The 24,694-nt window shown below is 44.2% G+C and overlaps 1 protein-coding gene across 1 annotated transcript; it reads left to right on the plus strand.

Moving 5' to 3' along the window:
• Positions 1 to 215: 215 nt before the first annotated feature.
• LOC119187084 (testis-specific serine/threonine-protein kinase 3) lies at positions 216 to 15,096 on the plus strand. The gene is made up of 4 exons (XM_075888489.1): positions 216 to 399; positions 2,117 to 2,511; positions 5,543 to 5,900; positions 14,254 to 15,096. The coding sequence occupies exons 1-4, from the start codon at positions 281 to 283 to the stop codon at positions 14,879 to 14,881; spliced, it is 1,500 nt and encodes a 499-aa protein (XP_075744604.1). The 5' UTR covers positions 216 to 280; the 3' UTR covers positions 14,882 to 15,096.
• The last annotated feature ends 9,598 nt before the right edge of the window (positions 15,097 to 24,694 follow it).

Here is a 24,694-nt window from a genome sequence, read left to right on the forward strand (position 1 = left end):
TCCTCCTCTCTGAATCCAGCTTCTCGGGTGGTTTATGACACTGCAGTACGAGCTTGGCGAAGAGAACGAAGCTGTTAAGGCAGCGCCCGTTCCACAAAGAAACCTAATTCATCACTGTATAAATTTCCCTTTGTCTGCAAGTTTTTCCCAACACGTTTCTCTCTCTCTTTTTTTTCACAAATTGTGTGGCCACAAATTCACGGCCGATTCCCAGTAGTGGGTTGAGCCATTCCGCTTGGACCCAACCAAACCCGCGGAGCTGCGCCGAGACTACGGCGGCATGGCCGCGAGGTCTCAAACCCCGCCCGCCGTCAGAGCCACCACCTCAAAGCAGTTCCTCGCGCTCGCCGGATATATCTTGGGACGCGAAATCGGCCAGGGCACCTACTCAAAAGTCAGGTGAGTCATGTGCAGACGGCTGAGAGCACTAGAAGTGATGACAGGGTGTGTGAAACACAGATGACGATGGTTATTTGAGTGCATACGCTCGATATTGGGAGCTGTGTTTCTTGTTCTGTCGACCGATCGGCCGTCATTCGGCGCACGTTTGTCACTACATTGGCACGCGCCGTTAGATACAAGATGTGATATAGGAAGTGCACGTATTTGCTCGCAAGTAGTGAATGCTACTGAACGTGGACTGTTTAGATTTCATATACTACGTACACGTCATTTGAAAGCTTCATATTTCCGGCATAGCGTGGTCGTTGTTGTTCGTAGACACATGATTCTGTAAGAAATACCCTCAAGTTACAGCCGCTTTATGCTCACGCAGAACAGTCTCCGTGATCAATGTTATTTTATGATCTTAAATAATCTGCAACGTGGGCACGTTACCTTATGCCGCTCATATTTCGACTGCCGTTTCATTGCACACATAATACACACTGCTAAGAGTGAAATTAATGGTTTGTCGTTTGTCGCAGTCATGTGTGAAGCCTTTCCTCTGGTGTAGCTATTGTACACATTGACTATTCTAAAGAAATGCAATACGAGCTGCCAATTGACAGCTTCTTGGCTATCGGGTAGTGTTTATGCGGCACAGAAAAACGCACTTCGTTTGATATAAAAAATTCTGTTAATTTGATACTGATGTTCTCGTTTTGTATATAGTGTCTAGGCTTCGATAATGTACCCGTATTGTTTGTTTTCTGCTGATGGGCTGTCGTCAAGTAACCTTGCCAATATTGTACAATGTATCACAGCAGGTGCGATGCAAAGAGAAATTCAGCCTAGAAAAGTAAGATATGTGATGGCTGCGCTGATACAAAGAAGTAACGAGGCATTGGTCGTGGTCAGACTGCTGTCTTTTTAGAAGATGAGAAAGAGCATGCTGATCGATATGATCATGTCACGCCATCAAATGCAGCAGACTGTAAACGTCTCGGTAGAAAAGAAAGCAGAGCAACTATCATCATAACCACACTATTCGTGGCGACACATTAGTTTGGCTACCTTACCTCGGTCGTTTCCTTAAAACGGTTCCACGCTCTGGTGTATAGCTAGAGTGATGGCGCTCAGAGCGACATTTTATATTGCGAGAACAATTATTTGGACACAGAGTCAGATTTTCGTCCTTGGTGCCGCCGTGATGCTCTGTATTAAGTTCAAATTGATGAAATCGTACCGTGCGACGTAGGTAACATGTGCGACCGAAAGCATGCGAATTCGGCAGGGCACGTCTCAAGCGTGCTCTGCTGCGGGTGAAGTGCGCCGGCTGGCTCCATCGGCGAAAGAGCATGAAGGGTTGAGGGGGTGAGGTAGGGTGCGTCGCTCGTGAGGTCCCCTTAGTCGCACGGGTAGCAACAGCGAGCTTCAATGAAATGGGCGTGGATGCGCGTGCTATCTCGACGAACTTCTATACACTGCTCCTACCCTTGTACGTGCTGTGTTCTTACAGCTCCATTTGCGTCGAGGCGACAGACAGAGCGAGAACCATTTCGCTCCTTGGAGCGGCCGTGTTCTTTTCCGCCAATGTTTTGTGCAGTTGCGAAAAATCAGATTCTAATGACGTTAGCTGGAAGTTTTACTTAGTATAACACTCCGATTTCGCTTTGTAGCAGTGGAGGAGGCACAACTCGCTTCATTCATGTTTATATCTTTTTTTTTCGGGCAGGATTGGAGTTAAGGGCGACCAGCGCTATGCGGTCAAAATCATTCCCCGGCATTTAGCACCTCGGGAATACGTGCACCACTTCCTCCCTCGAGAGCTGGCCATCATTCCCAAGCTGAAGCACCCAAACATCGTGCGCGTCTTCGATGTGCTCGAGATCAAGCGCAAGGTCTTCATCGTCATGGAGCTGGCCACACAGGGCGACCTGCTGCTCAAGATCACCAACGACGGCCGCTTCTCCGAGAGCAAGGCGTTCCACTACTTCGAACAGATCTGCGACGCGGTCGCCTACCTGCACAAGCAGGACATCGTGCACCGGGACCTCAAGTGCGAGAACATCCTGCTCAGCCCTAAGCGACAGGTCAAGCTGGCAGACTTCTCGTTCGCACGATACACCCGTGAGCATGTGTGCTTCCAGATTAATATCTGTAGCGCATGTTCTCTGCAATGTGTTGTATGTGCTTGGCGTACTCGGCTTATGCACGATGGATAGAAAGCGTCGCACATTGGAATGAGAATCAAGCTACTCCTTCGATGCAACCTTACTTGCTTTGTTTAGCTTGCTAAATCTTATATGAATATAACAGTTAGTGAGAAATTTGCAAGCAAGGACGTAAGCTATAGGTCAAGACTCCACGAGCACCGACGTTTGTAGTGCCTTGACTGCTCTCTTTCGTCCCTGTTTGCACGCATTGTTTCTTTTACATCAATACCTACCAACTACCAACTCTGTGTGATCGTAATGAAGGAATTCAGCATAGCCATCAAACAATCTTACCACGGAGTATTGTGATTTGGTGCTTGGGACACTTGGACGTACCGTAAATCTAAGTTCGCCATTGCTAGCTCGTGTCTTCTAATTAACCTCTTGCATTGTGTTGCTTTGACGGGACCACGAATTTGACCAGGTCCATTTCATTCGACAGCACATGCCATCTGCACATGTTGGGATCTGTGCGAATGGGCACGCAGTATTTGAATCAAACAGCATTAACACTTAGTTGAAATAAGTGATGTAGTGCCATCTGAATACAGGAGAGAGCAGGTGCTTCCCGGAAACGCTAATCCTGCGTAAAAATATTTGTGACAAATACGTGGTCACAAAAGCAGCTTAGAATAAGAAAATGAATGAATAAGTAAATATAAATTTTAATTAAAACTAACAGACAATGAGGCCAAGTAAAGTATAGGGAATGTTGTTGGAAGTAACCGTAATGTACACGTGAAAAAGGATTTCGAATAGGCTACTCAACAATCGACCACATTCATACTATCAATCAGGTAAGAGAGAAATGCTTAGAATATAACCAACCACTATACATAGCCTTGATAGATTACGAGAAGGCGTTTGATTCAGTAGAAATATCAGCCGTCATGCAGACACTGCGGAATGAATGTCGATGAAGTATATATAAACATCCTGGAAGAAATCTACAGGGGATCAACTGCTACCATAGTGCTTCATAAAGAAAGCAACAGAATACCAATCAAGAAGGGTGTAAGGCAGGGGGACACAATCTCCCCAATGCTATTTACAGCGTGCTTACAGGAGGTTTTCAGAAGCCTAAATGGGAACAGTTAGAAATAAGAGTTAATGAAGAGTACCTTAGTAACCTGCGCTTCGCCGATGACATTGCATTGCTGAGTAACTCAGGGGACGAATTGCAACTCATGATTACGGAGTTAGACAAGGAGAGCAGAAAGGTGGGTGTTAAAATTAATCTGCAGAAAACGAAAGTAATGTACAACAACCTCGGAAAAGAGCAGCGCTTCGAGATAGGTAATAACGCACTTCAAGTTGTAAAAGACTATGTCTACTTAGGGCAGGTAATAACCGTGGAGCCGAATCACGAGATTGAAGTAACTAGAACAATAAGAATGGGGTGGAGCACATTTGGGAAGCACTCTCAAATTATGACAGGTAGATTGCCACTACTCCTCAAGAGGAAGGTATATAACAGCTGTATTTTGCCTGTACTTAGCTATGGAGCAGAAACCTGGACATTTACAAAGAGGGTTCAGCTTAAATTGTGGACGACGCAGCGAGCAATGGAAAGAAAAATGGTACGTGTAACCTTAACAGACAAGAAGAGAGCAGGGTGGATTAGGGAACAAACGGGGGTTAAGGATATCATAGCTGATATCAAGAAGAAGAAGAAATGAACGTGGGTCGGGCATGTAGCGCGTAGACAGGATAACCGCTGGTCGTTAAGGGTAACTAACTGGATTCCCAAAGAAGGCAAGCGGGTTAGGGGGAGACAGAAGGTTAGGTGGGCAGATGAGATTAAGAAGTTTGCGGGTATAAATTGGCAGCAGCAAGCACAGGACCGGGTTAACTGGCGGAACACGGGAAAGGCCTTTGTCCTGCAGTGGACGTAGTCAGGCTGATGATGATGATGATGATGACACGTGAAAAAAGAAAAGTGCATGAAAAGATAACTTGCCACCGACACGGATCAAACCTGCGACGTTCAAATAACGCATCCAATGCTAAACATACATGTAATATACGCAGGACTCCAAAACTATTTTGGTAAGTATACCGAAATATGTTTAACAATTTTCTGCAAAATCTGAGCTCATGCACTGCGGGAAAGATACGGCGTAAGATACTAACGTGATTATGCCTCCATCGGAGGCTGCTTTTGTTGGGTGCTTGTCATTTTAGTACTTAGTTCATTATACAAACCTTGTTCCCGCCCTTACGTATCCGAAATTAAACACAATTCAGTCACACTGTACTGTTTACGATTTTCTGAAGTACCGCTCACTTTGTACAGTAGGCGCCTGAATCACATTTTTTGATGGATGGCCTTAACAACTAATGACAAACATCGCCGCACTAATGTCACGATAATGCTTGAGCTGTGGAAGTTGGCAACTCACTACATTTTAAATGAAGTGTATATAAAGGCAGACACAAGACGCCCCTTTATGTCTCTATAAATTTTGGTGGTTTGGTTTGTACGATGATGTCAAAGTATAGAGGAGTTGAAGTTGTGTTCGCTTGGCTATTGCAGCTCTTTCGTAGGACATAGAGCGCGAAGTGTACTGACGAAGTACGGGCAGAAGAACACTGAATGGTTCACTTTGGGAATAGCGTAATTCTTGTACTTTGTTCTCAGACTTAACGGTTCTCGACTCCGTGCGCAATCATTCTTAGTTTTGTCAGGTTAACTCGTAGAGACTGCGTAATTACATATCCTCTGAGTGATCTCAGAGAGATACTATAATGCGAACCTCCACAACTTGTCAGACATTGACGACGGCTACCTTATCGTATACTGTCTGTATATTCTAGGATCTACCGAGTACATGACGCGCCTGATGCCATGATTATGCATCTATACGTATGTGCTGGGCTGTTCTTGTTTCTGTTTTCCTTTGTTGCAAACACCACTACGACCACCACCATCGTCCGCGGCATAGACAATTCGAACAAGCGCAAGATTCTGAGCCGGACGTTCTGCGGCAGCGCGGCGTACGCAGCGCCCGAGGTGATCCAGAACATACCGTACCGGCCCAAGCGCTACGACTCGTGGAGCCTCGGGGTCATCCTGTACATCATGGTGTGCGGTCAGCTGCCCTTCGACGACACCAACCCGTTCCAGCAGGTGCGCGCGCAGATGAGCCGCCAGATCAGCTTTCCGGCCTCCTACGGCCTCACCAAGATGGTCCGCAACCTCATTAGGCACCTGCTCGAGCCGTACGTGCTGTACCGCTGCTCGGTGCCCCGCGCCATGAGGCACCCCTGGATGCGCAAGGAGAGGATCAAACGAAAGCTAAAGTAAGTTTGTCTATATGCTGTCTTGCTTGTTCGTTAAACACCAGAGAAATGTCCCGCATGCCCCGTGTTTCCGTATTCCTAATTCGATGCATGACCTCATTTGTTTTTTTTTCTTTTGAAAACGTTCAAGCTTTCATTAAGCCAATGTAACCGTATGAGATGATCGCACGTGGCATATGGATCGAACATGGGTGAAACTCATATTCTCGTCATAAGTTCTCATAATACATTGATTTGGTCGAGTTGGTACACATTCGGATGAATGAACTATGATTTAAACAAAGGCAGGACACACAGATACACACGTACGTGCACCGACGTCACAAATTTATTTCACGTTTTTCTTTTTCCTCTTACTGCTTGATGTATCTATATACATTTCCTGCACACATACGCTGGAGAGCATTCATTCTGAGAGACAGTTAAGACTGTGCTTTTGTACATCGTACTTATCTTCAGTTGGCACTAGCACACATAGTTCTTTTTCAGTCACTACAAAAAAGGCGTGAAGTCTTGCTTTGGTTGGTAAAGTGCGGGCAATAATGACGCAGTGACGAGATAAGGGAAGAAATATATCTGGTGTTCCGCAAAAGCTCGCCATGTTGTCATAACATGTTCCTGCATCAACTTTTTTGTAATCTGTCGTTTTTATAAAGGACATGACGAACCTTGTCAAATATGCACTTAAAACGTATTAAAGATTTTCATTTGCCTCCACGCTATTACATACGAACTCCATACGAATTTCTGGTCTTCATGCGATAGACATAATCGGTGAAATTCAATGGCCAGGCGCATTTCTACTTCTCGTGCATTGTTCGTGCTGCCGAGCCCACGGCGGTCGTTTGTGATAATATATGAGTATACATGCATGCTGATGAGAGCGCTCTTGTTAGCCGGTGATGTCTAAACTAATCGCAGCCCCACTGCTAAGGTGTCGGGCAACTTACTTGAAATGTTTGGAGTCTTACAAAATGATCAAACAGTTACCTTCCATTAAGGAAACGCTGCCCGAAAAAAACAAAACAAGAAAGTTAGTGATATGAATAGCAGACTCGACAAGATTGAATATGAACTTAATGCAATTCGAAGTATCAATCTGAAGCTTGAAAACATAGAAACAGTCACGAACAACTGCAGTGTTCAGGTGTCTCAACGAACTGCTAGCGTTGAAGATATGGAATGCAGATCTCGCTGATGCAACTTAGTAATGTATGGCCTCACCGACCAACAAACCGAGATATGGCGCAATGTCGAGGAAACAGACACCCAGCCTTGCGATAAAAGAAATCTTGATGTGAATATTCAAACACGCAACATCAGAAAAGCTCTCAGGCTTGGCGCTTTTAAACACCGAAAGAATCAACCTATCCTTGTCAAGTTCACCCATTGGAAGGACGAAGACCACATCCTTTTTAAAGGCAGCAGGCTGAATGGCACAGACTATTTTATAAGTGAAGATTCTCCTCCACACACACGCATGGCCCGTAGACGCTTGGTTGAATTCGGCAAGGGTCAAAGTATGCCCTTCAAACTTCGCTGCAATAAAGTTGTTCGTGGTAACAAAACTTTCTTATTTGATTCCTACCGAGACGAACCTTGAGCACAAACGTTACCAATGAGCAATGAAATTCGTCAATATAGTTAAACGTCCCAAACGTGATGCATCAATTATTTACAGTAATATTCATAGCCTCATATCAAAACGTCACGTCATATAAGTAGCCTCGTTTCGTCTTCCAGGAACGGCGTACTAATCACCTCGCTCACCACAATTATTCGGTCTCAAATGCTCAGCTCTTTCCCAACCTGCCTGAGTTCGATTCTTCCGCAAAGATAGGGACAGTACTGGTGGTGGCGGTGTACTAGTAGCCACTAATCGTCAATTGCAATGTTCTCTTTAAGTATGCAAACACCTTTACAAATGTTGTGGGTCCACAGCCACGCAACCACGCCGCACGGACTCATTGGCATCTGTTACCGATCACACAGTTCTGAAAGTTCCTTTGCATCCTATTTCCATGACGTACGTATTACACAAGATAACGCTTGCTAATCGTAATACTCCTATCTAGCTTTTTGGCGACTTCAGTTTTTTCTCCATTAACTGGTCTAAGTTGATTGACTGATATATGGGGTTTAACGTCCCAAAGCCACCACATGATTATGAGAGACGCCGTATAGAAGGGCTCCGGAAATTTCGACCACCTGGGCTTTTTTAACGTGCACCCAAGTCTACGCACACAGGCCTACAGCATTTTCAACTGGTCCAAGTTATCCACCTGCCGAAACACAGATATTAGAGAGTTTTAGTACTGCGGAACGGTGCTACGTACGCATCACGCAAGCGCCTTGCATTACGTGGCGTCGTTTGCCACTAATCGGCTTTTAGTACGCCGTAGTACCCGCGTACGTAACGAGCATGAAGCGTGTTGCGCCATTTGGTAGATCCAAATAGAAGCACGTGTTGTTGACAGCCAATGTGAGCCAATCCAAGTGTTATAGCCAGATTATGGCCATATTTTAAGCCACAGAGCCGGTCGGTGCTTGCCTTCGATGCCGCCATTTTGCAAAACGAAGTCTCGCGCTGTCGCGAACTTGTTCGAGAGCGGCGCGATCAGCTCATACGTACGCACGCACGCATCTCATGCGTGCGTGCGTAGCGGCTGCGTACGTAACGCGATACGCGCGCGTTGCGGTCTGCGCATGCGCACTACGCAGAACGTGGCGTCCTTACGTACGCAACGCCGCCACGTACGCAGCGTACGCAGTACTAAAGCTCTCTAATGTCTCCAATGAATTCTTACTCACGTACGTAAAGTTTGGTCTATCGTAGCTTGTCACTTATCCTACGGGAACAACTGATCATTCAAGCAACATTCTCGACCTGCTGCTTACGTCACATCCTGATAGCTTTTGTTTTCTTTCTTACGTTAGCGGTCTCAGTGATCACACCGCGATTCACACTACGTTTCTCTGTAACATGAATGGAAATGCGTGAAATCAAAGAAATTACTGACTCTTTACGACAGAGCAAATAATGTCGCTATAAGCAATCACGTAGCATTTTGGGCTATATTGAAATCGAAGATGCCGGACTCGGTCAAAATTTACATTCCAACAATCACTATATGGTAGAAGATTCATTCTCTCTGGTTTATTTCCAGCCAAGAACGTATAGAAAATAAAAAAAAATGGCAGTTTCGTTCTACCAGGCATTCAAACTCGTAAGTAGCCTGGAAAGCATAAAGTTACAGCCAAAGAATATATGGCATTATTAGTAAAAACAAAGATAACTGTTTTTACACCACCCTATCATGCTTCGGGACAACCCACACCGCCTTTGGAGAATAATGAAACCGGACGACAAAACTACACATTCTCTTTGTGACAGTTCTGGATCTCCTATAGCTGATTGTGACGTTCCATCTGCTTTCAACTCTACATTTTATTCTGTTTATACTAGCGAAGCTAGTGGCAAACTTTCTGAATATTCACCTTTTTTTTTTTTTTTTTCAATCAATCAATGAAGCTTTATTTTCATAAATAGATATATGCAATTACAGGGATTATTTGGACCGATAGCCTAAAGTGGCTAGTGGACGGTCCAATACAATGTGCAACATAAAAAAGTGTACAGGTCAGCTCTGAGGTAACAACATAAAAAAAACAATCATGTGATACAGATAACACAGTAATACATTTTTTCTTGCAGATATGCATACTTATTAGCTTGCAGCTAGTTTCTATACATAGGCACTTATTAAAAAAAATACAATGAAAATCGAATCACACACACATGCTTACATGTCTTGACTCCACAGAAAAAATGATTTACATGCCATGCTGAAATTACGTGCCGTTTTAATCTCTAGGGGGACCGTGTTCCATATTTTTGTTCCACTAAACTGTATCAGTCTTTCTCCGTAAACATTAAAACATTTGGGCAGATTGAAATTACCATTCGAAGCATGTCGCGTATTGCGTTTAGGAATTGAAAAAAGATCAGCAGGCAAAGGTGAATTTCTATTAATTATGTTATTTACTGAAACAGCAATTTTGTAGTCACGCAACATCGGAACTGAGAGAATGCGTTGTGATTGGAAAATATTACTTACTGATTCACCTTGGCTTATGATTTTCAGTGCACGCTTTTGAAGTCGCTCAAGAGTTTTTAGATAACTGTTGTACGTCACACCCCACGATTCCAGACAGTAACCTATGTGACAATGACACAATGAAAAGTAGAGTGTGCGGAGAATACCTTGTGGAAAATATTGGCGAGCTTTTATTAGAGAATAGCAGCCATAGGCTAGCTTTGCGCACACACTTTGTACTTGCTCATGCCAGTGTAAGTGTTTTGCTTTTCTTTCAAAGCTGAAAATTGAGTTCAGCTCAGAGGGAATTATGATACAATCAATCAATTAAATATTCTTCATTATTTGGTATAAATGGCATCAAATACAAAATTTTTAAAATTACTAAGCCTGTCTCTTGTTCTATGCTATCATTCATTTTTCAGCAGCCGCTCGACACAGGTGAAGACTCATTAGACTTGAGAATTCGGAAGGTCATTCGGGTCTTCAAGAAGGGTGATCACTTTTCTGCGGCTAACTAGCACCCCGTCTCGCTCGCTAGTGTTTGTTCTAGGATCATGGGACATGTCATCTTCTCTGATGTTACCGACCTTTCATCATATGTAAGCTTTTTTTCACCCAAACCAGCATGGCTTTCGTAAAGGTCACGAATGAGAGACCCAACTAACATTATTTCTGCATGACACCCGCTTCCAATCAGACGATAACATCGCAGTTTATTCACTGTTTCTAGACTTCGAAAACGTCTTTGACAAGGTGCCCCACTCTCGTCTCCTACTAAAGACCTCGCGTCTAAGCCTTCACCAGCATGTTTTAAACTGGATCAAAGCCTTCCCAAGAAACCGCAAACGATTTCTGCATATTCATAACCTCTCCACCAAACTCTCCCCAGTCCTGTCTGGCGTGTCGCAGGGTACCGTCCTCGGGCCTCTCTTATTCTTGATATACATCAACGACATTCCACTTTGTGTTGAATCTAACATTCGTCTTTTTGCCGATGGTTGTGTCCTTTACCGCTCGATACATGACTCTACCGTTCTTTCTTCCCTACAGCATCCCCTCGCTCTTACTCATTCATTAGTGGTTTAGCACCCAGTCGATGTCACTTGACAAGAATAACACGTTGTTAATTTCTTTCCATCGTCGAGAAAAATACGCGCCGGCTACTTACACTATCAACAACTGTCATATAGCTGCTACGAACTCGATCAAATACCGAGGTGTCCACCTTTTGAGGGACCTATTATGGGGTGACTATACAGATCACATAGCTCACTCCGCTAACCGTGCCCTTATATATAGTTACAAAAGTCGTAACATTTTTAGGGCACCACCTTCCGTTAATCTAGTCGCTTATATCGCCATTATCAGATCTAAATTCGAATATGCATCTGCTTTCTTTGACCCCCCCCCCCCCCCCTCAAACTGATCGTAGTAAAATCCTGAAGTCTGTCCAGAACCACCGAGCAGCCAGATTTATTGCTTCAGATCACTCCCATTACTCCTGCATATTCACCCTAAAAATCCAGTTAAAGTTTCGTACCATCGCTCTTGGTCATCGTATTGTACGTCTCTGTATTTTTCACAAACTTTTTCAATCAGCCACACGTGACAACCAGCTCATCCAACCGGTCCATCGAGGTCACTGCACAAGTCATACAAACGCTGTGATTCTGGCACGTGCTCACACCACCTCATTTCAGCAGTCGTTCTTCTTGCGCACCGCCCGAGACTGGAGTGGCCTTCCGGAAGAGACAGCAGTCATCCGCGATTCTGCGCGCTTCAAGAATGCCATCTAAGAAGCAGACTTAGCTGTATCTTAACCATTACTTTTGATGCCACCTTTTTTATGTCACCCACCCCTTAAGTGAAGTTTCATACGGAACCTCTGATGACATAATAAATAAATAGATTTTTTTTTCTGCTCAAAGATCCGAGGTGTCTTGGGCGTGACGCTGTGCTTCTTTGACGATGTCGTTACATTTATGCACATGTCTCTTGATAGCATTCATTACTGCGAACATAAGGTTCGAGAAATAGAACGAACTGCATTTTATAGCGAGAACTTTTGAGGAACATGCAATGAGAACGCTTTAGATGATGACTACAAATACTGATTCGCGCGTGGCCCTCACTATCTCGCTCTATGTTGTGACCTGACATTGTTTGCAGTAGTTGCAGTTAATTGAGGTACAGCTGGGTATCGCGATGAAGTATTTGTTTTGTTCCTTGTGTACTTATAGACCATTTTACTTTAGATATATAGGCGCCACCGCCTTGAGCTATTAAACGAATTCGTCATTATTTTTGTGTCTCATGACGTGAATTCGTGAGACACAGGATGGACCTCAAACAGCTAACTTTTGTGAATTGGTACGGTCAGGAAACATCGAATGCACCAACCCAGCAGTTTTCTATTGTAGGGAAAATCGCGGGGATCGGGACACTGTTTACGACTGAGTTTTTTCATTTTGTTGAATTTGAACGCAGTACGATGCTTGAGTCATGATATTACAAGTGTGATAAGGCTGCGAAGCTTCATGACACTCACTGGTTCCTACGATTCCTGGTGAAATTCTAAAAGGAATAGTTTGCGTTAGCTCAATTTTGTCCCAATCACTTTGGGTGGACATGGCTTGGGAGGAGGGAAACACATTTACCACAACGGCTCAACTGTCTTCGACGACAATTATAGGCAGATAATTTCAACATCAAACATTCAACAGAGTTGCACAAACTTTGCTGTACTAATTGTTTTGGAAACAGGCAGTTTCACCAGAATTTCCGTAATAGGTAAAGCTCTCGTATACTTTTTAGAAACAGAGTAGAAATAAGAGCTCTATTCTTTGTTCCGGAGGGACTGCGTACTAAAGCAAAGACGTTAATGCTGCTTGCGACTTAAACCATGTAATGCACGCCAATTTTTTCTATTAAAGGTGACTAGAAAAACATGGCTTTTGTCACTTGAATATATTCTATAGGCCAATTGAATTCGCAAATGTCATGCCAGTCAATATCAAAACCTCACATGTCATTCTCATATTCGTCAAAGGCAATGCGTGTTTTTCACTTGAAGAACAGCAATCCTTCAGCAAACGCTATTTTTGTGTTGGATGGGCTGTGGTGGAAGTCTTGGCTGAACTGCGCTTTCTTTTCTAGAACTGTCGTTCTAACCTCTTTGGTTTCTTCATTCGTATGCTTTCCCAACGTACATGTGAGGACTTTTGTCTTAACTTTTTTTTTTCGTGCTGTGTAACGCGCGGTGGGGCAGTAGGCTGGGATGTAATGGGGCAGTGTGCCGTTCCTCCATCCACTCAGCTGTCCCATTCATAACAAACTATGCTTCTCAGGTTAAAAAAACATAAAAAACTAAGTTCAGTGGGTAGTTCAGTGGTGATGCATAAACCTGAAGTTTTTTTTTTTTAAAGTACAGCGCTTGTGTATGTTTTCAAAGGAAAATTTATATCAGTCCAGAAGGTCTCCTATACCTGAGACAGTTACAGTTTAGATAGCAAAAACTTACTTTGGGAACGCGAGAAACGCGATTTGCAGTTACAGAAACATCCATCCACCGAAGAAGCCAGCCATTACAGCCACGAAATTGGTATGTTAGCCGCATCTAAGGAGTAGTTGGCAAACGTTTTTTTTTTTGATAACTGCAGGAGAGATACACGTACTGTCCCATTTTTCCGATGGTCCGAAACCTCCTATCTCTAGACCGCTGTGGTAGCTCAGTGGTTAGAGCATCGAACGCGTTATTCGAAACCTCCTATCTCCCTTGTAGCTACATCTCAGAACTGTTCTTTTTGTTGTTCAATACAAAAAACGAAAAAGGTAACAGCTTGATTTGGCGGTTCAATAACCCATTCTTAAATTATTCTTTACGTTACTGATGGTAAAACTGGATGTAATACTAAAGCACTTCTCTAGAATTTACCACTAAGAAGCAGCCACCGAGTGTATGTGCATCAGTATCATCAGGATAAATGCAACCATCGCCATTTTAATCAACCTGACTACGCCCACTACAGGGCAAAGGCCCTTTCATGTTCCGCCCACAAAACCACTCCTGTGCTGGCTGCATGCGGACACGTCATACCCACACTCTTCTTTATCTCATCTGCCCACATAACTTTTGTCTCCTCCTCGCACGTGTGCCTATCTGGTCTGTTTCTCTTATTGACCCCCGAGTTAATGCGTATAGTTGCTGCCGCCTTTTGCTCCTTCATCCGAATGTGAAGTGTTTCGTCATGCAGGTACATGAAAGACAGCAAATTGAGCGAGCTCAAGGGCAAGGACAGCGACGGGAGTAGCGCCAGTCTCCGGGGAGCGCAGTCCGATGTCAGTATGATGCCGTCCGGATCACCAGCACCGGGAGTGATGCGCTCCATGTCCGCGTCGGCGTTTCCGCAATATAGGCAGCAGGGTGACTTCGGCGGCGGCAGGCGCAGTCCCCGGCGCAGGCGCAGCTCCGGTATGGGCCGCTACGGTGACGACGAGGCCGGCTTCTACAGCAAAACGATGCTGGCGAGCCAGACGGACCAGGGCCCCATCGGCTGGGGACAGCCGGGCATGTCGTACTCGCCAAACCCGATATTCCAGCAGCCCATGCGCCAAGGCCACTACGTCGTGAACACGCGCGTGGCCTCGCCCCAGATGGGCGCTGGCTATCCGGGAATGTACGGAGGCATGGTGAGCCCTGCGGGGCCCGGATACATGTCGCCCATGGCTGGTCCCGGTTGCATGTACTCCATGCAGCCCGGCATGATGGGCATGCCGCCTCAAAGACGGCCCTCGCGTGGCAACCTGAACGTTAACTTGGTGACGCCCATGAGCGAAATATCGGTGTCAAGCAGCTCGTCTGCGGGGTCGTACATTGGCTGAAACATTTGATCCTTACGCCCTGCAGGCAAATGTTCGTGCGTGTAAAAAAAGCGTACTGCGAACGCCATTTGGAACAGAAAGGGGCGTGACCGCGCCGTTACAAGAACTCAGGCCACGCTGTGCTTGGTCAGACAACGTGTGGCTGTGATGGCGGTGTGAAATTAGTTGACGTACGTGTTGCGTGAACAACGCTAATGAAATTTGTGAACGAAGAATTTTGTGTGTCTAGCACAACGTCTTTGGGCTGACAATTTCATTGTTTTTCCCTGAATTTTGTCTTAACCAGGCACTTTGGGAAAATGCCCATAGTCTTTATTGAATTCACGTTCTCACGATGGCTGTGGCGTTTGGATATTTGCAAATTGAGAATACCTTCAAAATGAAGTGATTGTGGTAGCTACAGAATCGTCTGGTACAACATAGCAAAGCGTGGCTCTGTGTCACGACCATCAGTGTTAGAGCAGCAGCGTTTCATCAGTGTTTAGCCAGTGTTATTTTGTTAATCAAAGTCAATTTCCACATAGCGCGCCTTTCGATATCGACACAAACTTGACGCCAGGCTACAGTACTGATTCCGGTGGCATCACAGAATAGCCTAGCTAGTTGTCATTACGTTACTTCCAGAACTTCTAAAATGACCACTTGTGCGTCACGAAAATATTCAAAATGATCACTTGCGCGTCACAAACGGAGCTACGGGGTGGCGTGTTTGTGGAAACGTCGCTACATATGGTGCGAACACGTGACGAGGAGCTCTTACCGGTATATGACGTCGGAATACCGTAGAAACTGAAACAATTTTTTAAAAGCGTACTGTGAATACTATTTGTGATAAAGAAAGGAAAAAAATTCGTGTCAATAGTCTTCAAAGAGTTATTACATATTAACGTCAGGCCACAATGAATGCACAGGTGGTAGGGCACAGGTGACAGACACACCCAACTTACGTCGGCGCGTAATTCCTGTCAATTTCATTTAATGTTGTTACGCACTACTGTTTCAAATAATTGTTGGGGATGCAAGCTATTATTGACCAGCTGCTTCACGAACAAGGTCGTATAATCGGATATTTGTGCTCAATTCATATTTATTACGTTAAATACGTTGACAGCTAGGACAGTAACTCAGCGTGAGGGGACTGCAGCACTTCAATTTTAGAGTAAAGAATAAAATCACTGCTTTATCCGTACACTCCAAAAGCGTTAGAACGAGAATAGAACCGATGCAACAATGACTTTGACGAATGAACGTCTGCTTATATACTGTCGATGTGTCGTTATTATAGATCGCATTTTTCTAACGTGTCTTACTTGGATCGTATGGCACCTGTTCTTGACAACAGCTTCGAGCAAAAGGAATAATACTTGTGTAGGTGATGTGAAAAGGCATCTGCCCTGTTGTGTTTTCAGAAAGCGACTATACTTTCGTTCCAAGTGACAAACCTAGCATGCGAATGCAGTCGGTTCCGTTCTTCGTTCTAGGATTCACCGTCTTATATCAGCTGTTGGGTAAGTCTCAGCGTTCGTGCTGAAGGCCACACAAAGGGCACGACAAAGGAGAGCGCCATGTCCCTGGGCTATTTTTTTTACCTCGAGCACGCACTTCATATCAAGTGTGATCGGGAATGCGCAAGTGTAATTTAACATATATATTGTGCAGTTCTAGCCATTCTAATATTTGGAGGAGGAATAAGCATTATTGATTCCAAATGGGAGTGGCAGAGAGGTAGCCAGGGTGTCAATCCGGCACCCATCATGCCTAGTTCCCCGAAATCTAGTATTATTGATTGAGCCCGGCACGCACGTCACGGCACACCGTGGCAGGTGCGGTAACTATGGAGTCCACGGTGCTCAAAACATCTCCAAACATGAAGCATACTGCGCCGTAATGCCTGGCTCACATGTTGTCGGGAGCATCGATCGACTATCGATCGAATGAAACCTGACTTGTTGGTATGGACAGCCAGTTTACGAAAACGTGGCGATGTAAAAATTGAATAATAGGAACGACGACCTCTTGATTTGGATGTGGGTTAGCTGCCCCGTAAAAGAATTAATTTCTTGGGCGCATTTAACATCTTGATGAACTAACGCAAATGGTTGTGCTCATGCATCGACGACTCTTTCGTATGACGTGTTCTACAGTGATTAACATTATGATCATCAGCCTGACTACGCCTACTGCAGGACACAGGCCTTTCCCATGTTCTGCCAGTCAACTCGGTTCTGTACTTGCTGCTGCCACGTTATACCTACAAACTTCCTAATCTCATCTGCCCATCTAACTTTCTGTTCCTCCCTCACCCACTTGCCTTCTCTTGGAATCCAGTGGGTGGTCCTTAATGACCAGCGGTTATCTTGCCTTCGGGCTACGTTCCCTGTCCATGACCATTTCTTCATCTTGATTTTGACTAGGATGTCCTTAGCACCCGTTTGTTTCTTGATACACTCTGATCTCTTATCCCTTAGGGTTACACCTATCATTTTCCTTTTCATTGCTAGCTGTGTCGTCCTCGATTTAAGCTGAACTCTCTTTGTAATCGTGCAAGATTCTGCTCCAACGGGAAGCACCAGTAAGATGCAGCTGGTATACTCCTTCCTCCTGACGGATAGTGGCAATCTACCAGCCATGATTTGAGAGAGATTGCCGAATGTGATCCATTCTTATTCTTCTAGTAACTTCAATCTCATGGTTCGACTCCACGGCTACTACCTGTCCTAAGTGGACGTACGCCCTTACAACTTCAAGTGCACTGCCACATATCTCAAAACACTGTTTTCTTCCGAGGTTTATGTACATTACTTTAATTTTCTACAGATTAATTTTATGACCTACCTTTCTGCTCTTCTTCTCTAATTCAGCAATCATGAATTGCAATTCGTCCTCTGAGTTTGTTAGCAATGCAATATCATCGGCCAATCGCGGGTTACTAAGGTACTTCCATTAACACGTATCCCTAACTCTTCTCATTCTAGGCCTCTGCAAACCTCCTCCTGTAAGCGCGCAGTAAATAGCATTTTGGAGATTGTACCCTCTTGTCTTACACCCTTCTCTGTTGCTATTTTTTCGATTTATTTATGGAGCACTATGATGGCAGTCAATGTGGTGTAGATTTCTTCTAAGATATTTATATATGCGTTGTAGACGTCTTCATTCCGCAGTGTTTGCATTACTGCTGATATCTCTAATGAATAAAATGCGTTCTCGTAATCTATGAAGGCCATTGATAGTGGTTGGGGGTATTCTACAGTGATAATGCAGTTCAAAAGATATCGACATATTCAATAACACGCAAGGGATGAGAAGCCTTTGGAATTGCTATTGTTGGAAAGTCTGGTAGATAATCAAGCATACTACTCACAACATTTCGTCTATATATCGCTGCTACAGTCTGTCACGATCGCTCAGCCTCAACTGACCAACGCTCATGTTCTGCAAGTTGTAGATTCAATAAATAAATGAACAATTATTAATTCAAAAATATTCAATCTCACTAAAGAATTAATTGTTTTCAAATCATTGTTTCTTTGTCTGAAACAGTTATGCATGCAGGCTTTCCGTATTATTCGTTTGTAGGTTTAATTACTCCATTGCTATTTGAATTGTAGACGGTGTGGCCGGAGAACAGTGCCCGAAGAAAATCTGGAGACGGCTTGTAAGTACGCGCATTTCAGGCATTCGTCCATACTAGTCACGTGTTGAAGATAGTTAGCTGGATCCACAAAAGTTTGTTCCTTGTCTCACGTACGCATGCACGTACATACAACGTAGAGGGGTGAATCAATTGATGACAGCTGCTCTTCAAACAAGCAGAGCTATTGGAGACCCACTCAGTGTTCTTAAAGAGGCACTAAAGAGCGAAACGATTTTTTGCGTATTGGTAACGTGCAATTTCACCATCTCGAAAAGGCCCCTCTTACCATGACACGTCACTTAGTAAACAAGAAAATGCGCGGAAAGAAAATGCGGGTGGCGACACCACCTTTAGATTCCCACACCAAACGCAGTGATGTCAGAAATATTGAAGGAGTTTAATGGGTCCTTCATAGCTTCCAACCGATAGAAATGAAGTGCGTTGTATTTTGTGGGTGTCATAGACTTAACATACGAAGTTTCAGAAAGTTTTATCGAGTGGATGCCACAAAAATACATAACGTATTTTTTGAAATGTTCTACGTCATGAGTGAAAATTTTGGCGCAAAATTTAAAAATAAAACTTTAAACTTCATTCATTTCGCTACTAATGAACTTGCAGTAGGGAAATATATGGCATTAGAGTTCTCAGAGTGCAGTCTGTCTATTTAAAGCAATTCATTGTTCCTCTTTTGCGTCCCTTTCATAAAAGCTAACCCCGTGCCTGGCATGAAAAAAAAAGGAGTGTAAATCATGAAAAAGAAAAATAAGAGCTTGTGGCAGTAATGAGTTAGGTTTCGATCTAGGTTTTTATCTAATACAAAAAATAATACAAAAACTTCATAATAGGCAGATTTCAGTGAGGATAAAAATTTCGTTCTAAAATTTGTAACACTTTCGTTTTATATCTTCCTTTACTATAAAATTGAATAATATTTTGTAAGACCGCTCAATTACTGGCCCATCCCTCACAGTGGGTATTAGCCACAAGAGAAGGTCTACAAGAACAAGGGGAAAAATGTAGTGACTGGAGCACCAACCGAGCACAAAGCAACAACATTGCTTGCGAACACTCGATAGTTTGGTTCCTGCAAGCAACCGAATTGAAAGACAAAAGCAAACCGACTGAAACTAACAGTCACATGTATAATATGCTACTTTACGGAACATTTATTGTTTTTTCATGGGGCTCCCGTAGTAATTGTTTGTGCACCGCACTTTTATCGTTCACCAGATTCTCGACAAAGGTGACATCCGGTGCGTCTTGCAAAAACAAATCCATCATGACTTGCCGCATATTTAAGTTCGTTTGCGAGTGCTCTTTTACATGCACATGTGTTATTTATAGAACCAAATCCATACCAGCAAATCGAAATGAAGAACGGATGCAAAAATCATGATTGATTTCTGGGGTTTAACGTCCCAAAACCACCATAAATTATAAGAACCACTGTAGTGGAGGGCTCCGGAAATTTCGATTCCCTGGGATTCTTTAACGTGCACCCAAATCTGAGCACACAGGGATGCAAAAATCAAACCACTTGATTTTCGCAGGGTCTCACGGGGTTCCTGAGTGGGTGCCGCTACTGGTGCAAAGGGTTATTGCCCAGGATCGGTTATGAAAAAGATGGGACACCCTGTAGCGTGAGTTGCCACCTTTTTTTTTTTTACTCCCAGTTGTAGTTTTTAAGTTTAACGAAAGCAAAAAGGTAGTGGTGCCTTCTATGAAGGCGCTGCAGCTATCCCTCTAGACTTAGGCGCATTCGAGGAACACTGTGGGATAGACAAAGCTACTAGGCTAGGCTCGGTATCGGTGACCTTTCAGACAAAGAGCTACTTTGCAGCATGGAACCGACAGAGCTGAGGCCGGACGGTGAACCGGGAAGGGGAGGGGAATTAATGACAAAGAAAAAAAATGGCACATTGGCAAATGCTGAACATAATTGGAATAGGAATCATACTCTTTTTCTGCCCGAATGTCACATGGTTGCAGTTTAAGAATATGTGTTACAAGTGCAAACCCTCTTTGAGTTCAGAAATGTCATGTTGGCCTTCATATAGGAAGTGTTAAGGGAAGGGGACGAGTTGTGACGTCGTTACGGGGACCGCATATTACTGCCTCGCAGGACGCTGTCCACTGTGCGATGGTGAGAGACTACAGCGGCTTTACAAACGAGCGTTTTACATTTCACTCTTTCCTCTGGCAGCTTTCTTGGTTGGTGGTGTGCTTTCACCCTCTAGCAGCAGTAAAGTAATTTGTCAGTACCGGGGCCTTTACGACTAACACCTGCAACGCGTAATGCCACAAGTTCATTTCATTCGGCACGTTTTCAATTTTCTAATTACGACTTATTCAATGACTTAACACAACGCGAGCCGGCAACATCATCCCAAGTGTTGAAAAAGCCTTGTCCTCACTCACAGCATCCATCCAAACCAAATAGACCTCTGTGATGAGCGTCGGCCTTGCCTCCCCGCTTACGCTCGCCCAGAGAAAAAATCGCAGCTGGGCTACAGGGGTGACACAATGCGTTTTGCTTTTCCCTTTAGTCCGGCCATGGCGTTCAATCACGCGTTAGCATGCCACGCAATGGCGACCTCAGCCCAAGTTTTTTGTGCAATGTGTGACACTCTTCTGTCTATCACACCTAGGCCTTTCTCTAACTAAGCTCTCGCCGTTTAAAAAGCTACTTCAAGGGTTCATTTACTCATTGAACATGAACGTTAGCCGTGGAGGTAGGGATGTAGCGCCCAGCATAAAAGTTGGTGCATTAACGGTAAATGGTGCTATATTACAGAACATAAATAGGCATTGTGCAAACTCTCTAATGTCAATTTACTGTAGACATTCAGTTACTTCTGTGAGCACATGTTTTGCCTTCGTGTTATACCGATGCCTATGACGAAATCATCAACCATGTCTTTTCCTTGGTTTCGCGTAAACCGCTTGAACAGGGCTGTCTTTCTTTCATGTCTAAGAGTGCGCAGTGGTTAGCTGGATACGTATTGCTGACCGCCATGAATACGACTAATGTGCGTGAGTTGAAATGTGAGACCAGCAAGCAAGCAAAAAAAAAAAAGCGGGAATATACACACTGTTCGTTCCATCGTTAGCACCGCATAAATTTGCACTTTTGGCGTAGTTGCAAATTCCTTGAGTTTGACCACCAGTGTGGGGAAAATGCTGCAGAGTAAATACAAAATTTCTAAACTAAAAATTACCGCCCAAGCACTCCGTACAAATGGTTAACCAGCGAAAGGTGAAACGTGCGGCCTTGATGTTCAAGCAGTAGGTTCAATCCGGCGCTGCACTAAAGCCATTCACAGTTGTTAGTTTCATGTCCGTGCTTTCGAATGAGGTCAGATGCACATTTGGCTTGGTTTTACCGTGCCCAGCGTTTATTTCACGTGCCGCACACAGACGTTGGAGCACAAGCTAAAGAGCCGCTGGAAAAACTCCCGCCGAAAGCGGACACTCGCCCCGGCGAGCGCGCTACCGCAAGCTTCATGCTGACGCTGTTGTGGCGCGCCGAACAACGCTGTTGTTCAGGGCGTGGTTCAATTCAATTCAATTCTTTATTTGCAAACTGTGAAACATACAGAAACATCACGACTGGTTGGGCCCATAGCCGAAGGCTAGTTGTGGGTCCAAAAAAAAAATAACTAAGGGTTCCATGTACGAAAAAGATATATCACAGGCATACAGATAGTTATTGTGCATCCTTAATTTGCACGAGCGAAACAAAGGGAGAGCGAAAGTATCGGTAAGTGAACGATTGTTTTTAACAGTTCTAACTTACGAAAACACAAGTAAAAAAGCAGATTGTTGCATTATTATGAAGGTTAAAATATGTATGGCTAATATCGCAAACAAAAACCAAATCACTGGGTGACACTGGTATATTTAACCGATTTCACAAGTTTCTGTTACACACACACACACACACACACACACACACACACACACACACACACACACACACGCACACACACACACACACACACACACACACACACACACACACACACACACACACACACACACACACACACACACACACACACACACACACATGAGATCATAATTGTTTTCATTGATAAACATTGTTCAGTGTAAGTAAGTATTTCTTGAGCACTGAGGAAAAATTATTTGACTGTTTTATTTCTGCTGGTAGTTTATTCGAAATTTTTGGCCCTGAAAACTGCAGCAAACGTTGTCCGTAAAAATTCTTAGTTGGAAGAAGATTGAAATTTCCATATATTTGATTTCTGGTTACACAAGAGGATGTGCAAAATAAAGAAACATGAAAAGGAAGGTTGTTTTTGACAACAATGAAAGACACGTGGAAATTTTTAATTAGTGTAAATGTGAAACGTACCCTTGGTTGTTGCAAGGGTACGTTTCACATCACGAGCTACCTCGGTGGCGTGGTTTGCAGGATCCACCCGACACCGGTGCTTTCATTCCCGTTCACGTAAAGTTATACTGTATATGCTATCTTTAGGTAGCGTATACAGTAGCTTTACGTTCACAATTTAGCGTGGTTTAGAAGGGAGTGGGATCATCGGTACGCCGCCACTGTCGGCATGCTGCTTCCCGGGCCTGTTTTTGTGCCCGGACTGCACTGTGGGCCCAGCGAATGCAATTTCTCTCACGTTTCCACTGTCGGCAGAGTTGCCACTGACTTTCAAGTAAAATATGCCAAGCGACGAGCGAAATGTCGCCAAAAGTTGCCGTTTTTCTTCAAATTTCACCAAGAAAGTCGCCAATCTACAAATGTGTGGCATGCCTAGCAATAAAGATTCCTTATTATGTATAGCCTCGAAGAGTATGCCGTCATCCATAAGACCATGTTCACATTTTTCAAAGCCAGTCATATCGCCTGCTTCACCATGGGAACCCTGAACAAGGGCATGCATGCACTTGCAGCGTGCCTGAATGCTAGCGCCTCATTACAAAGTCCTCTGATGGCTTCTGTTGTAGCCAATACCGGATGAAGCAACCGCTATAACAAGAGATGCATGCATGACGTTGGTAGCTTTCCTGCATACTTAGAGGATTTCATTGCCATGAAATCAACTATCTGATAATAAACTGACCTGATTACAAAACGGAAATAAATTCGGATATATTGAGTAACCATCGCAATACTCACACAACGCTTTATGGGTGGTCATGCTGACGCTATGTACATTTAGCTCAGTGCAATTTATAAGACTTCCCAAAAAGCCCTGCTTGTTGGTCCACACGAAAAGTATCTTAAAAACAAACTTAGGCTCAATATACGAAATTAGGGGATACTACAGCAGGAAAGAAGTCGACAAGCTATTCACGACAGTTGAAGCTGTGGTCGCAACACGCAGCCTCACCGTCCCCTAGCCACTTCGGAAACGAAACTTTGAAGAAGTTTAAGTTCTGAAATCACCTAAAAAACGTAGTATAAAACCGCTGCCTCCCGGTAAGCGGAGCAGTCCGCTGACCTAAATTTTGCTGTGAAATTGCTGGTGGACGCGCTAGTGCACCAGTACCTCCCTAGGTGAATTAGGAGATACACACAATAAACAAGACAGGCATACTAAATTGTGCGTTAAGTGCGCCCTGTACCGGTGGGTCGAAAATAACGAAACATGGGGACACTTTTGTCGCCCATTTCTTTTGAAGACATTGAGTATTGAATGCATAAGTCAGACGACACCTAAGCCGAAAATCGCCCGAAATTCACCATGTCGCCATTCATAATTATAGGTCGCCGCGGAAAATTAGGCGAAAAGTAGACGCCAGTGGCAACCCTGACTATCGGCGCCTTTTAGAGTTGTCTTTTGTTCGGGAGTTCGTAAGATACGTAGCCTACCCATGTGGATGCCCTCAGTAGAAACTCAGCGCCGCTCAGCGCTGCGGCTGCGACGGGATGGATGATGTCACTCACAATGCAGCCAATGGCGCGTGTGCTTGGGTACGACGCTGAGAACGTAACTGGTAGCACAGCCAAAGGAGAATACTCGTGACACTGATGCTGAATTTCTTTTCTAGCCACACACAGCTCTCGCTGTTAGAACACCAGCTGACTTTTGTCAGTTACACTTTGGCCTTTTCGTGTGACATTATTGACCTCGATTTTGGACAACTTTCGCAGAGCTTTTTCCGAAGCGGTGTCTGCCGAAGCGGCAGCTGCATTACGG

This window comes from Rhipicephalus microplus, chromosome 3, assembly GCF_043290135.1.
Source record: "Rhipicephalus microplus isolate Deutch F79 chromosome 3, USDA_Rmic, whole genome shotgun sequence".
Taxonomy (NCBI): Eukaryota; Metazoa; Arthropoda; class Arachnida; order Ixodida; family Ixodidae; genus Rhipicephalus; species Rhipicephalus microplus.

Bases quoted from the DNA above. Each gene is read 5' to 3' on its own strand.
- LOC119187084 (XM_075888489.1), top strand. From the start codon at position 281: ATGGCCGCGAGGTCTCAAACCCCGCCCGCCGTCAGAGCCACCACCTCA. The intron at 400-2,116 runs GTGAGTCATGTG...TTTTTCGGGCAG, and splicing joins GGCACCTACTCAAAAGTCAG to GATTGGAGTTAAGGGCGACC. The intron at 5,901-14,253 runs GTAAGTTTGTCT...TTCGTCATGCAG, and splicing joins AGGATCAAACGAAAGCTAAA to GTACATGAAAGACAGCAAAT.